The sequence below is a fragment of the Phoca vitulina genome, unplaced genomic scaffold (assembly GCF_004348235.1).
Source record: "Phoca vitulina isolate PV1807 unplaced genomic scaffold, GSC_HSeal_1.0 scaffold48, whole genome shotgun sequence".
NCBI lineage: Eukaryota > Metazoa > Chordata > Mammalia > Carnivora > Phocidae > Phoca > Phoca vitulina.
The window spans coordinates 5,944,178-5,957,856 of record NW_022589751.1 but is presented as its reverse complement, the minus strand read 5'-3'; the positions used below and the strand labels follow the sequence as shown (position 1 = coordinate 5,957,856).

At 39.2% G+C, this 13,679-nt stretch overlaps 1 protein-coding gene across 7 annotated transcripts in view; it reads left to right on the top strand.

Annotated features, from left to right (window-relative positions):
* Positions 1-13,679, top strand: part of CPEB3 (cytoplasmic polyadenylation element binding protein 3) — a 185,741-nt gene that overhangs the window by 139,400 nt on the left and 32,662 nt on the right. For all 7 annotated transcript variants that reach the window (XM_032432500.1, XM_032432501.1, XM_032432504.1 and 4 more), the window contains one exon: positions 12,694-12,808. In XM_032432500.1, coding sequence (XP_032288391.1) covers positions 12,694-12,808 — 115 coding nt within the window. The remainder of the gene's footprint in view (positions 1-12,693; positions 12,809-13,679) is intronic.

The following is a 13,679-nucleotide window of genomic DNA, read 5'->3' as shown; positions in this document are numbered from 1 at the left end:
TGGCAACTGATTTCTGTCATTATTTCAGATCAAGGACAGGAATAATTTATTATTTTTTTTTAAAAAGATGGTAACTGGCAATGTTTATGCTCCTGTGAATGCAAGGCATTGTGCTGGGTGGTGCCCACAACGGACTAACTAGAGCCTTCTGGGCCAGGAGCTTACACTCTCAAATGGATAGCTTCGAACAGGGCAGGAGAAGGCAAGGACAGAGAACATGGACCCAAAACCATAAATAAATGTACACTTATACAGCGTTTGTGTTAAGAGTTTGTGGTTTCTGAGCCAAAGGGTGTAAGTTGTTGGGTAAGAGAAGAAGACTGCTTCCTTTCTCCTGACAGAGGCGTTATCAGTGGAGAAGGGACAAGACTATATTCAGAACAACAGTAAAAAAAGAAATTGGTTAATATGGTAGAAGTAGGATGGAGGGAAATTAGGAGGGGGTGAGTTTGTGTATCAAGACTTGGTGCTAGGAGTGGGAAATAGGGTAAAAACAGTGATACAGACCAAGGGACCAACGCAGGTATCTCTCACGGGGCCTACAGCATGTCCTGTCAGACTTACACCAGACATGTGGGGCTTGCTTGGCAGTTAGGTTTATTCTCAGAAATGTGCATGGGGAAAGAGTTGGGGTCAGAAGTAGAAGTCTTGACTCTAGCTCATTTAAATTATCTGCTTGGCTCAGAATAAGTCACCCAATACTTGCAGAATTTTGGTTTCCTTATCTATAAAATGACAGGCATATGGTTTCTCTCTGGATGTTGAGCAGCTCAGGTAAGAGGAAAATGAATGTGAAAGCATTTGGGACTTGTACAAGTATAACTGGTTGATGCTATTAGTCCCAAATAGTGCTATAGTTAGGAGAGCAAGTTTAGAGCTTATCTACATGGTAAGGTCTGCTGAAAAGAATGGTGACGTCTAGAACAGGGTTTACAGTTGGTTGCAAAAGAATGATGCTGGGACTTGTCCACCTATAAGGGGAAGACTGCAGCACGGAAAGCAGAAGGAATTACTAAAGAATGGGGATGTTGAATCATAGAATAATTGATGCAGAAGAAGCAAGGATTTTAGCAAGTGTGACAGTGCCACTGTATTTTTCAAATTCTGGGGCCATTACCAAATTTTTTTAGCAGTTAGCGGACTTGGATAGGTAGCTATACAGGTCGGGAAAAAGGTAGGGAACCTTTGTTAACTTTGATCTTAATTTAAACAGTGTGGAGAGGCTGTGCTTTGTGACTAGAATGGGAGTATGCAGTGTTTCATCTGAATAAATAATGAGAATGCTGAAGTAACTTCTCTAAATCTCTCTGGAATAGTGTGAGATTAGAAAGACTGATCCCAGTTCGGCAGGGTCTGATGTCTGAAAGGTAAATGGTCAACCTCCAGAGAGCCTCTGTCCCTGTAGGAGAGGATTTGAAATATATTTATACATAAAAAAGGCAGAGGGGTAGAGGTCCACGTGAAGATAGTTATGCCCAAAGTAGATTAAGAAGCAGTTGAATTGAGGGGAGGAGAGTGGAGATGAGCAGATGGGCTTGTGTACCTTGGAAGGGTCATGTCACTGGCTCTGTGGGAGGAGGATATTATGCCTCGTCAGGGCAAGCCTTCACCAGGACTGGACATCTCTTGAGAAGGGAATGAGCAGTGGTGGTTGCAGATGGCGGTGGTATGTTGATTGTTTTCCCTCCAAATACATGTATTACCTTGGGCTTGAAGGACTTTTGAAAATAACTAGTGTAATTATCTGTTTTGGTAATGTTTATGGGGAACTAACTTCCACTGTTTGTGTTTCTACAAATTTCTGCCTTATTGCAGTTTTCATTTTCTGAACTCAAGTGAAGCGGTTTTATTGGAGCTTGATGAATTCTGAATGGTGGCTGCTGATCACGTATTTCTTTAACCCAGGCATACTCAGAATTTCCAGCATAAACAATTTGGATAAAACTTAGGATGGGAAACAGAAAAGTCCCCAAATACCTGTAATTCTGATGAACTGGATCCCATTTTGGGTTCCAGCTCTTTTGGCTCCATTTTTGACACCTTCTCTTTCTTGGCTTCAGCTCCACATCTATCACTCCCAACCTCATTTGGCCACACTTCCCCACCCAAGTTTCGGTACATTCCACCTCATTTTGGATGCTCCCACAGAAAATGAGAGCTGAGTTGAACTACTGGGAGTAAGTGAGGACCTTGGCAATAACTCAAGATAAAGTCAACCTTTGGAACTCATTCACCAAACCTTCTGAGCTATGGCTCTTTTTTGCTTTTTCTACTTCTTCGCTTGGCTACCTTTCAGGATCCTAGTGCCCTCATTCTGTTTAGTTCTTTCTGATGCTCCTTGGATTTCTCCTTGGAAATATACAGTGCTCCAGAATGATCTCACAGATTTTCTATCCTTTGACCTTCTCCCTTCTCCCTTCTCCCTTCCCCCCAATCAAACCCACATTCCTTCTGTGTGGATTAGGTGAATCAGATTGTTTTCCTAATACAGAGCCTGATAGCAAGATCCCCTCTCCCCTTTCTAAGATCATGTTTGTTTTTTAACTCAAACAAATCCCTAATCAGTGGATTTCAGATAGTATTAGGGAGATACTTCTGGTCAGTGATTACCTTTCATTTATGGCCACACAGACTACCCTATGTATAGGTCTCATCCTGAAAGATGGCAGAAGACACTGTATTTAGAACTTGTTCAATTGACTTCTTGGTCCCAAAGAAGGGTAAACAGATTGGCAAGAGCAGGAGTTATTGTAAAGCTCCTAGATGTGTGATTTTTTTTTTCCTCCTCCAGCAAGAGGAGTTCCGTTGCTCAGATGTTCTAGGCATCCCAAAGGATAGCTGTGTTCTTGTCCAGGCTTCCAGTAAGGTGGACAGACATTGTGACAGTGGTCTCTCTTGTAAAAGTGACTCCACTTTTTGAACATATAAAAAGACTGAACCTGAAGGTTCACAGCAGCAAATTGATAGAGCAGGAAACTTGCCATAGACTAACTGAAACGGGCCGAAAAACAGTAACCTTCAAGACAAGGTGTGGAAGGAGATGTTTATGGTTCTTACCTTCTAAAACATTTTGGCCAGAGATGTGGAATAGTAGACACCTTGAAAGGAGTATCCTAGAAGTTTCCTGCTTCCTCCTCCTTACAATTTATAGCATAATCACAATTTATAAATATCCTGAAATATGACAGATTGATTTTACTATACAGTTGATCCTTGAACAATGGGCTGGGGTGGGGGTATTAGGGGCGCTGACCCCCATGTAGTTGAAAAATCCACATATAACTTTTGACTCCCCAGAAACTTAACTACCAGTACTGTACTACTGACCACAAGCCTTAACAATAACATATACATTTGATTAAACATATTGTATGTTATATGTACTGTATACAGTATTTCTTACAATAAAATAAGCTAGAGAAAAGAGAACGTTACTAAGAAAATCATAGGAAGAGAAAAAGTGTACTATACTGCATTTATCAAAAAAAATCTGCATATAAGTGGACTTGTGCATTTCAAACCTGTGTTGTTCAAGGGGTAACTGTATATTTAAAGCTGAGGTTTGGTTATTGTTCAGGTAACATGGTCATCCACTCAAAATTTGAAAAACATAAAATTGAAAAAAAATGTTGGGAGCAAGGAAGCTGGAAACCAGTTGGAGGCTGGTTAAGTTCTTTAATTTTTAATTCTGTCCAATCTGTAATTCTGGTCTTTCCTACTCCCGTTTATGTATCAGTGGGATGTCTAGCACTTTTAGTCTCCTTTTTAGGTACAAAGACAGTCCAGATCCTTTTGCCTGGGACTGAAGACCTTCCCAGTCTGACTTCAAGTTTTTTTCAACCTTTCTTTTTTCTGCTTTCCTTCTGAACCCTGTATTCCAGTCAACTGAAATATTTCTGTTCCTGTCTCAATTTCTAATTGCTACACTTATTTTAAGACCCCTCCCAAATGCCATCTCTTTCCTGAAGGTTTCTCTGGTCACTACAGCATCTGTAGTGACTCACACCTACTATTACAGCTATCTCCAGCCCACATACAGCCATCTTTTCAAAATAATGTGCCTTTCTTCCTTTAAACCATGTTTGAGTGCCAACTATGGGCAAGACATTAGAGCTGGTTATATGAATTAGACATAAAATCCTGTGTTCAGAAAGTTAATAGTATAATGGGTAGATAAAACAAGTATATAAATACATGAACCTAAAGAGCCTGGCACATAAAAGTTTTTCAAATATTTGTCAAATTAGGAAAAATAACAAATACAATGAAGATAAGATTAAGTGCTTTGGAGGGTTTATGTATACCTGGAGTGATGAAAGAAAGCTTCTTGGATGAAGTGTCATTGGAACTAGGCCTTGAAAGTTGAAAAGGGTTTGGAGATTAGCCAGGGGAGAGGTGGAGCTGTGGAACTGTGGGAAATGGACATTGCAGAGAAAGGCAACAGTATAAACACAGATGAGAAATTGTGCAGAATGAGTGGAGAACATTTAGGTTGGTTAGATGGAGCACAAATGTATGAAAGGGAGCAGAGGGAAATTAAATTGGGAAAATAAGTGGGGGCTGAGTTACAGGGCTCCTTGATTGATGGCCTCAGCCCTTGGGTTTGTGGTATATTTACTTAAACTCTTTCATTCTCCACCTACTACCTCCTAAGACAATAACTATAATTTTATCTTGGCTCAGTCAAATTGGATTTGTCATATCCCTCCTTGGAAATCTTCAGCATTTCTAATCTTCTTTATTTATTTATTTGTTCCTTTTGGTCTAAATTCGTGGTTTGGGCACCTTCTATCATAGGAATTTCTCCAAAGGAGGAATTTCTCTGCTGAAATGAGAGAAGTACCTGTTATTCATAATAAATCCTTCTCCTTTCCCCGCTCTCTGAATTTGCATTTGAGTCCAGAGTTTCTTAGTGTTTGAGTCTTTGGACCTATTATTCCTCTCTAGGGAGGTTTAAAAGATGCTGCAGTTCTGATATACTAAAATAGTTTCTAGTGGACAAAATAGCTAATACCATCCCCTAAGGGACCATATTTAGTGTTTTCCAAAGTGTGTTCTGAAGAACACCTGTCCCATCAGACACTGATCTCTTGAGAGCATCGACAAAAGGTTTGCTCATAACAATAATAGATGTCATTTGTTGAGAACTTTGTGCATTTTATATCCATTTTCTCCTCCAGTTAAAGGTTCCATAGCCAAAACATTTGGGAAAAATTGATATATTAAGGTTCTGAGAAGTCTTGCAGTAAATAAATTTGTGTAATATTTTTTAATCCAGCATTTGATATACCTGTTTGGGGATTATACTTGTGAAGATTTTGGGGATTATACTTGTGAAGAATTAGTATTCCATGAAGCTCATTCAAAGAATAGGCTTCTTCCAGGAAAAACTTAGGTAACTTGAACTTTTATGTGTACATTACTCTCAAGAGTTTTAGTGATCTGCATGCCAGTAACAACATCCTTGTCCTAGTACCACGGAGCTGAAAATACACATTTGTGTAGACATTGGACAAAATTGTCTGGCTGCAAGAGCACAATTGCTTGAGGCTTTGAACCTGGAAGTTAAAATAGCTGAATATAATGCCAATTCATTGCTAAATCATTTTCTTCGGCTTTTCTAACTGCTAATTTTGTTAGTAGGTTTAAGAAGAATATATCAGTCGTTTCTTAATTGAGAAGGAGCAGAATAAATTTAGATAGAAGAGAGAAATAAATCATTCACAAACCAAAATGCATTTTGACTTGTTCAGGTGACTCTTGGGAAGCATGGCTGGTGGCCAGTAGCCTGGAGGACAAGGAGTCTTGCAGGCACAGGACATCACTGCATTGGAAAGAGTATATAGACTCTGGGTCAGATAAACCTGGGTTTCAGTTCTGACTTGACTTCACTCTTCTTAACCTTAGTTTCCTTATCTCTAAAGTAGGGATAATGTTTATAGCATAGCAGTTATGGTGAATTTAAGTGTGACAATGTTTTAAAAAGACTAGCACAGTGGTATAGTGTATGTCTTCAAAAGTGCTAGTTTCTTCTTTCTTTCAAAAGGAAATCATCTATCATGCTTATGTTTTCTAAATGATGTAGGAGTATCAGCAGCAATGATGAGCAGTAGGTAATTCTGATCACTGAGTAGGTCACCAGGGGGGCATCAGAAATTTGCGCTGATTAAGCCAAGCCTTGGGGCACCCACTGGTGATCAGACACACTGTATTTCCATATCCCTGGCAGGTGGCTTTCAGTGGAGTGAAGAGAGTGATCTGGAAGCTCTAGAAGGGCAGTGGTTGGACATCTTGGGGCATCAGCATCTGCCCCTCAGGAAAACCTTTGTTAATTCACCAGAACCCTGATGAGCACAGAGCGCTCACTCTGTTGGGCACTTTGCCAGGCAACTGGGACCCACACAGAGATATGGTCTCAGCCTTAGAGGACCCTAGAGCCCAGTGGAAGGAAATAGACATGTAAATACTAAGTGAAGTAAGGAGTCAAAGGTGCCATGATAAAAGTTTTATAAGGAGTGGCCGTGGGGTAGGGGCTCAAAGGTTAAGTGGTCAGGTGTTCCTGAGGGAGTCAGGAAAGCCTTTAGAGAGAAGGTATTCTCTTGAATCTTCCAGTTATAAGTACGGGTATTAATCATTGCATTTAATTGATAATTGCTTTACTAAGTCAAGCACAGAGCAAGGCTATACGTCACCCTTTTCAGGGCACAGTTTATGCATGCTCTGTTTTTGTACTGGGTGCCCTTATGAAAAACAGTATGCAGAGTGCTATTTGAATTGTTCAAAAGTAACTGAAGGGCTGAAAGCCTGTGGTTTCCGTACGTCAGGCAGGCTGTGCAGCTTGGTACAGATGGCAGGGGTTTCCTTTTTGTTCCTAGACCGTTTCCTGACCCTGATGGTGGACCTGGAGCATTCTGGGAGGGCATGAGAGAATTTCCCAGGGTTACTTCTGGCTCCCTGTCTAGGAAGAACCCTGCCTATTTTGATGAAGCTCTCTGGGGCCTGTAATCTATTTCTGTCTAAGGAATGGGAGGAATAGCTTGAGTGTGAGAGTTAGTTTTTTGCTTAGAGGCCCAGTGGAATTCTGACTGGAGTCCCCAGGGGAGCCCAGGTAGAAAAGTCTTATCAAGAGCAATGAAACAGATGAGCTATTAGGTTGTTCTCTGGCCACTTCCCCCAGAAGATACAGGGAGGGTATCTCCTCCTCTCCACTGGGTGGAGAGTAGCACTTGAGATGAGGTAGCATCTAAACTCCTGGAAATTGGCTGACCTTTTTGTTAGGGAGCTATATGGTAGAAATTAGGTTGAGGGATGCCTGGGTGGCTCAGTCGGTTAAGTATCTGCCTTCAGCTCAGGTCATGATCCCAGGGACTCCATCCCACACCAGGTTCCTTGCTCAGCAGAGAGCCTGCTTCTCCCTCTGCCTGCTACTCCCCCTGCTTGTGCTCTCTCTCTTTCTCTTTCTCTCTGACAAATAAAATCTTTCAAAAATTAATTTTTAAAAAAAGAAATTAAGTTGAAATGAGATACCAAATATGAATGTACTTTGGAGAATCCAAACCACAATTATTGCTGTTGTGGCTGTTAGTTTTGGTGGTTAATAATAATAAAACAACCCCTTATAGCATGGAAGAGATAAAGATGCCTCACAAACCACAAACTAGTTTATTTGTGATACTGTGGGGCACTCCGGTCATTCTGTGAGGTCTGTGATGCTTAAAATAGAATTGCTGACAGCTGGGGTGGGCCTGAGTTCATTACCAGTACAGCTGAGCTGTTGCAGCTGTATGTCACCTAAGTTTAGCTGACTCATCCTGGCCGTCAGAAGAGCCCTGATGCTGCTGCTTGCTAGGGAGAGCAGTCCTGATGGTTCTGCAGTATTGCTTTTGTGATTCATGTAGATTGAAAGGATTGTATGACTAGGGAGAGAAATGGGAGACCTTCGCCTGAGTAGGAGTTTGAAGGGTATTGAAAAAAGAAAGAGGAAATTGGGGTTAGGGAGGCTAGGCCATGTGCTTTATGGGAAATTCATGGGAAAGAAAACAGCAGGAAGGGGGTTTTGATCAGGTAGTTTCCTGAGCTGGCCACCAGATTGCACTGTTGACTCTGAACAGTCTGGTTGCTTTGTGGAGCTGTCTTAAGATGAATAGATGAAAAGGAAGGCACTATGCAGTAGGACGTTCATGTGTTGGATGTTTGTAACCTAAGGAGATGACCAGACAAGGATGAAATATAGGTGAGATATTCAAAATGAGCTCAAGATACTATTATTTACTGGTAGGTAAGTGTCTAAATTCTAAATAGTGGTCTAAACAGAGAATTCTAGAGCCATAGGATGGCTTGGTCATGTAAGGAGATTTAAAGCCCTAAGGTTTATGTTAAAAAATTGTTCTTATTAAAGCTATGTGTTTTCTCTTATCCGGTTATTAAAGATACAATAAAAATGCATTTTATATTGAGTTTTTACTTAGAGGCTTTTGCAAATTTTCAATGAAATTTATTTTTTAGAAAATGATCTTAGAGCTTCTTGTCAAAATAAGTGACCCATATTCTATTACCTAATTTTTTTTCCCTAGCACTTGGCCTGATCTTATCCCTATTAATGACTCTTAGTTTTAAATAGGATGAAGCTTCAGTTTTTACATGGAACTGTAATTAAATATTTTATTCTTCGTTGATGTCAAAATAATCAAACGTCTCTTTTGTGCAATTTAGTCAGAAAGCTTTCAATTCTTTGAACAGCTATTATTTATATTTACTATACTCCTAACCCCTTAAAGTTAATTTCTACCAGAACAACCCTTTTAGAGCAATAGTAGGAAATAACTGAGAAAAGGCCTTGATTGGAGTGAAGTTTCTACATTTTGTTCAGTTGGTTCAACCTTGTTATGCCATATTTTGATACATACTAAGAATAAAATATAATAGGACAGTATTATCCAAAGTGTGGATAATAGGTGTTATGAAAAAAAATTTTGGAAATGCTGGATTAAAGCACATTTGAACAGGTTTCTTTCCTGTAGAACTTCTTAGAGCCTTTGATTAATATACACCAATGGGTGCCATGAAACTCCAAGAAGGAAGCGATAGCCTGTAACTTTTCCTAAACACTGCTTGTCTGGCAGAACATGCCTACGGACCTGCTGTTCAGAGAACACACATTGGGAAATCTTGAAAAGTAAAATGAGTGCTCTCGTTACTAACTGTTGATATGATTAATGTTACATTCTTTTAGGTTTCTTGAAGGCTTTTAGAGTCACTATATGGCATAAATTGATATATTAATAGCACCACCTTTATGTTTGGTTTTTGCCTTTATCCTTAAAAAGATTTGCCTTTGAAGATAAGCAATTATGCAAAGAAGATTATAAATTCAGATAATTCGATTATTAATTCTTAAGAATTCAGAAGCAAATAATTCAGCCAAAGAATAGGTTTCACGATCCTTACCAGAGCTTCCATAGGAATACACACTTAAAAAAGAAACTACGGAAAAACCATTTTTGTTTTTTCTCTCATGAGTGCTTATGGAAGGCCACATTCCATTGGGAGCTATGGGGTAAGTAAACCTTTCTAGTCAGAGATCACAAGTCTGGGGCCCACAGGATAGATCTGGTCTGCAGTTAGTTTGGTTTAGGTGTACAGTGGCTTTAACATTTGAATTCTTTCTCAACATTTTAAAATCTTGAAGTTTCACATAAAAATCTGAATTTCTAGCTACTCTTGAAAAATGGAAAAATCTGACAGTACATTCACAAACGATAAGTACTTGCTGGAGCTGAAAAGTGTCTGCTTCCTTTAAAAGGAATGTTTTACTCCAGTGCGTCATTGCATGCCTAACACCTGTCGTCCGGGCGGCTGATAAATTTATGCTACCTGTCCATCCTATGGACATTTGGTTTTGCGTAACCCCTGCTATGAGGACATGGCATGGCTGAAGGGCTATGGGCCGTGCCTCTTTCTAGAGTGACCTTTTTAAGCAAACGTGGTCGGTTTCTCCAGGAAAGGGTGTTGAAATCACTGTCAGGCTCATTTAAGGGAATTTTCACCATGTCTGATGAAGTCCCTATACTCCCAACCCTCAGGATGTTGGGGCTCTTACTCCCCAGAGTGTAGCTTATTTGACAACATACTGAAAAATTTGTTTCATACATACACACAGCAATCTCTTTATATGTAAAGGTTGTTTTGCTGGGGGAAGTTTATACTGTATTAGAACAGAGCTCTTATTTCATCCATTCTCAAAAATAATCATTAAAGAAACGAAGACAGTCAAAAAGCAGTTCTTTTATTTGTATTCCACCCCTTTCTACAGTATATTTGAGTCAGCTTAGAAAGCATGGTATTTAAAAAGTAGAGAAATATCTATATATATAAATAAGGACCAGAAAATATACTCAAAGAGTAAGTCAGAAAGATAAAATATGGATATCAGGCCCTGAGGGCTGAGAATAAACTTAGAAGATGGAGAACGTGCCTTATGTGAGAGTGGGCTTATATTTCAGAGAGAAACCAGAGTGTGAATGGAACTTCCCAGTGCAAACAGCACCACAATATTACTTTTTGCTTAGCTTGTAGAATGTGCTGATGTTGGCCTATGTTGACATTTCTCTGATTCTGTAGTGGTGGGAGCTCTGAGGAGCTATTTTCTGGTGGCAGCTGGGAAATGCAGGTTCTGTGAATAGGGTTTAATAATTACTGTCTTTTGAGTCTTCTTCCTGTATTTTTACCTAATCTACAATACAAGAATAGGCTAAGGGAATGGGTTGTGTGTGATGTAAAGAAGCAAGGGTGGGCGGGAGAAGAGGCAGTAATGAGAGCTCTCAGCGGGAAGGTTTGAGATCTTCTGCAGAGTTCTTTGGAGCAGCAGTAACCTACAGCTATTATAGAAGGCTGCATTTTCTGTACTTCTGATTAAATGAAACCAGAACGCCATGGATACTACTAGGGATTTGTTTTCATTTGTGAAACAAAGTGACCCGCAATTAAATTCATTATCATTAAGTGATTGGAATTGCCTTACCAGGCAGGTCCTGAAGCTGCCTTAAATTTATCAGGGGTCAGACTGGAAGAAAAGAGGGCTCTGTGTAGAAAAAGATATGTCCTACTTTTTTGTTATTGGTGACATTAGAATCTTTGTTCTTACAGTATGAAGAAATTATGTTTTTAATTAAAAATTTGTAGTGGGCCCTCAAGGGATTTAAAAATGGTGCTTTATGGTATTCGTGAATCTGCCTTTGTGGTAAATGTCAAGGGAACGGTAATTTAGTCAAACAGACCAGATGTTTCAAGGAAAGAACAAGGATTTTTTTTTTTTTTTTCCACATGATAAAGGTGGAGCAAATGCATAAATGTTAGCAGAATTGCAAACAGGTCAATGTTTTCAGGGTCTAGGGAAGAAATAGAGATTTTTACTGCTTCTCACTAACTGCTGAGGGCAGTGTCATAAATGGCAAAAGGTTAGGTGGGGGGGTGAACTTTGTAGCAATCATAAGGAATGTGTGGACTGTTTCTAACTGAGCAATGCCAGTTCTAGAGTTGATTCAAGGTGTTTTGACACCATAATTGATAGATTTACTACCTTTCAAATGAGAGTACTTCTAGATATAATTCAAACCACATAAGAAATCATCTTATGTGGGTTTTTTTGCATTAAGTGTTGACACTAGAGCAATGGGGGAAATGAAGAATTGTGTTGATATTAAGGAAATGAAAATTCAGCTGTTTTGTTTCCTTATCCTGTCGTCCGACTGAGAAAGGAGAGGCGTGTTCCCTAAAGATAGACGCGGTTTCTCTGCTTCCACACCTAGCTCATTTCCCAGAGCACCTGGCCAGCTGAGTGACTGGTCTCAGGCAGTACTGAAGCTCTCCTTTTGGTATGGGAGGGCTTTTGTTGTGGTTTTGTTTTAAGCTATTCTTTGATGATTGAGTTAGGGATTGAGAGGAATATGTTTTAAGGTTACGATTCTATGAAATACCTTATTTTTTGTAGGCAGGAAGTCAGAGTACGAGTGAAGAGATATTACCAAATAGAAAGAAGTATGTCCATGAAGATTTCTTTTTCTACTCTTTGCAAAGTAACTTCAATTTCTAGGCTCACCTTTATTTAACCAAACTTGTTTAGGAAAATCAGATAAATCAAAAATAGATAATGCTATGTGCTTCAGTTTTGATATAGCTGGTAATTCCATGCTAACCTGATGAGTGTTGATCTGTGTTAAACCATATTTCTGAAAGATAAATGTTTCAATTTTAGGGGTTGATAAAAACTTAAAAGCCAGATATATAGATAATTTTTAGAAAATATTCCTAATGTTCCTGTTTCTTCTTTAGGTGAGCTCTTAAAAAGCTAAGTGCTGAATCGTGACAGGTTATAAACCGTCTATCATGTGTTAAAATGGATCTGATTCAAAACCCCGAGTCTGTCTCTAAAAGACTGCCTTTTTTCAAAACCACAGGTGGTTTCTGAAGGTTTCATGGTATATGTCTCAGAGTGTTGAGTAGAGTACCTGTAAGTAGATTCCCCGAGTTCTGTTGAAAGGCACCTAATGCGGATTACATAAATTAATAACTGGATTTTGTTTGGGTTATGTATGTTGTAAAATGCACAAATCAGTGGGTTTGTCTTTAGTCACCTTATTCTCATTCGGGGTTGATGGAAATGAAGTAAGGACCAAGTAAACGACTTTTTTTCAGGTGCAAATTCGACCATGGAACCTAAGTGACAGTGACTTTGTAATGGATGGTTCTCAGCCTTTGGACCCCAGAAAAACTATCTTTGTTGGGGGAGTTCCACGACCCCTCCGAGCTGGTGAGTGGAAATAGTAACACCACAACAAACAAAACCACCAACAACAAAATCCCCAATGTATTTAGTCTTCAATATTTTCTAGATTTCTGCTCAGCTATACACAGTCTCCAAAAAGAAGTTTCACTGAGCTAACTCTTTCAGGATTAAACATTTTCTCCCCAAATGCTTTATTTTCTTAGGTACAAGAGTCAGTTTCATTAAACTGTTATTTTGAAAGGATGAATTCTATTCAGTGCTCTCAGCCACACATATTTTAAAAATAATAACAATACATTTGGCAGTGTGCATTCTCATGCTAGTCAGCATTGTTATGTGTGACAGAAAAAGAAGTCACCCCATCAGAAATCTGTCCAGCGCAGCTGTGTACCCCAGTGACAAGCCAAACCACTGCTAGGAATTGTGTCGCTGGGAATCAAACTGAACTCTTCCCAAGTGAAACAGATTCCTGTTTTTCTTATGCACTTTGAAAAATGACTAATGTATTTGAACGTCTTTATTATGACTTTTTAAAAGCTTCCCTATTTTTTTCTTTTTTAAGTTCCTTTCCAATGACGAAATAATTGTGGGCTGAGATTGGGCAGAATCATAATTAACTGGGGCATTTGAAGTGATGCTGACCCAGTGACTTCAATATTTAAATCCAAAGATAAATCTAATCAGTTGCGGATCAGTGTTCTACCAGTAGAATACGATAAAATTATTTGTAAGAATGAAGTTTTTAAAGTGCTTAAAATAATTAAGTTCATTTTTCAAAAGTAAGATGAAAAAATAAGGTTACTATTGCCCTGTAGTTGCAAAAGTGCAATGTTCTCTCTGTTATTTGTAAGCAAGCAGACTCAGTTCTACCTAAAGAAGAAAAGAAAAAGCAGAG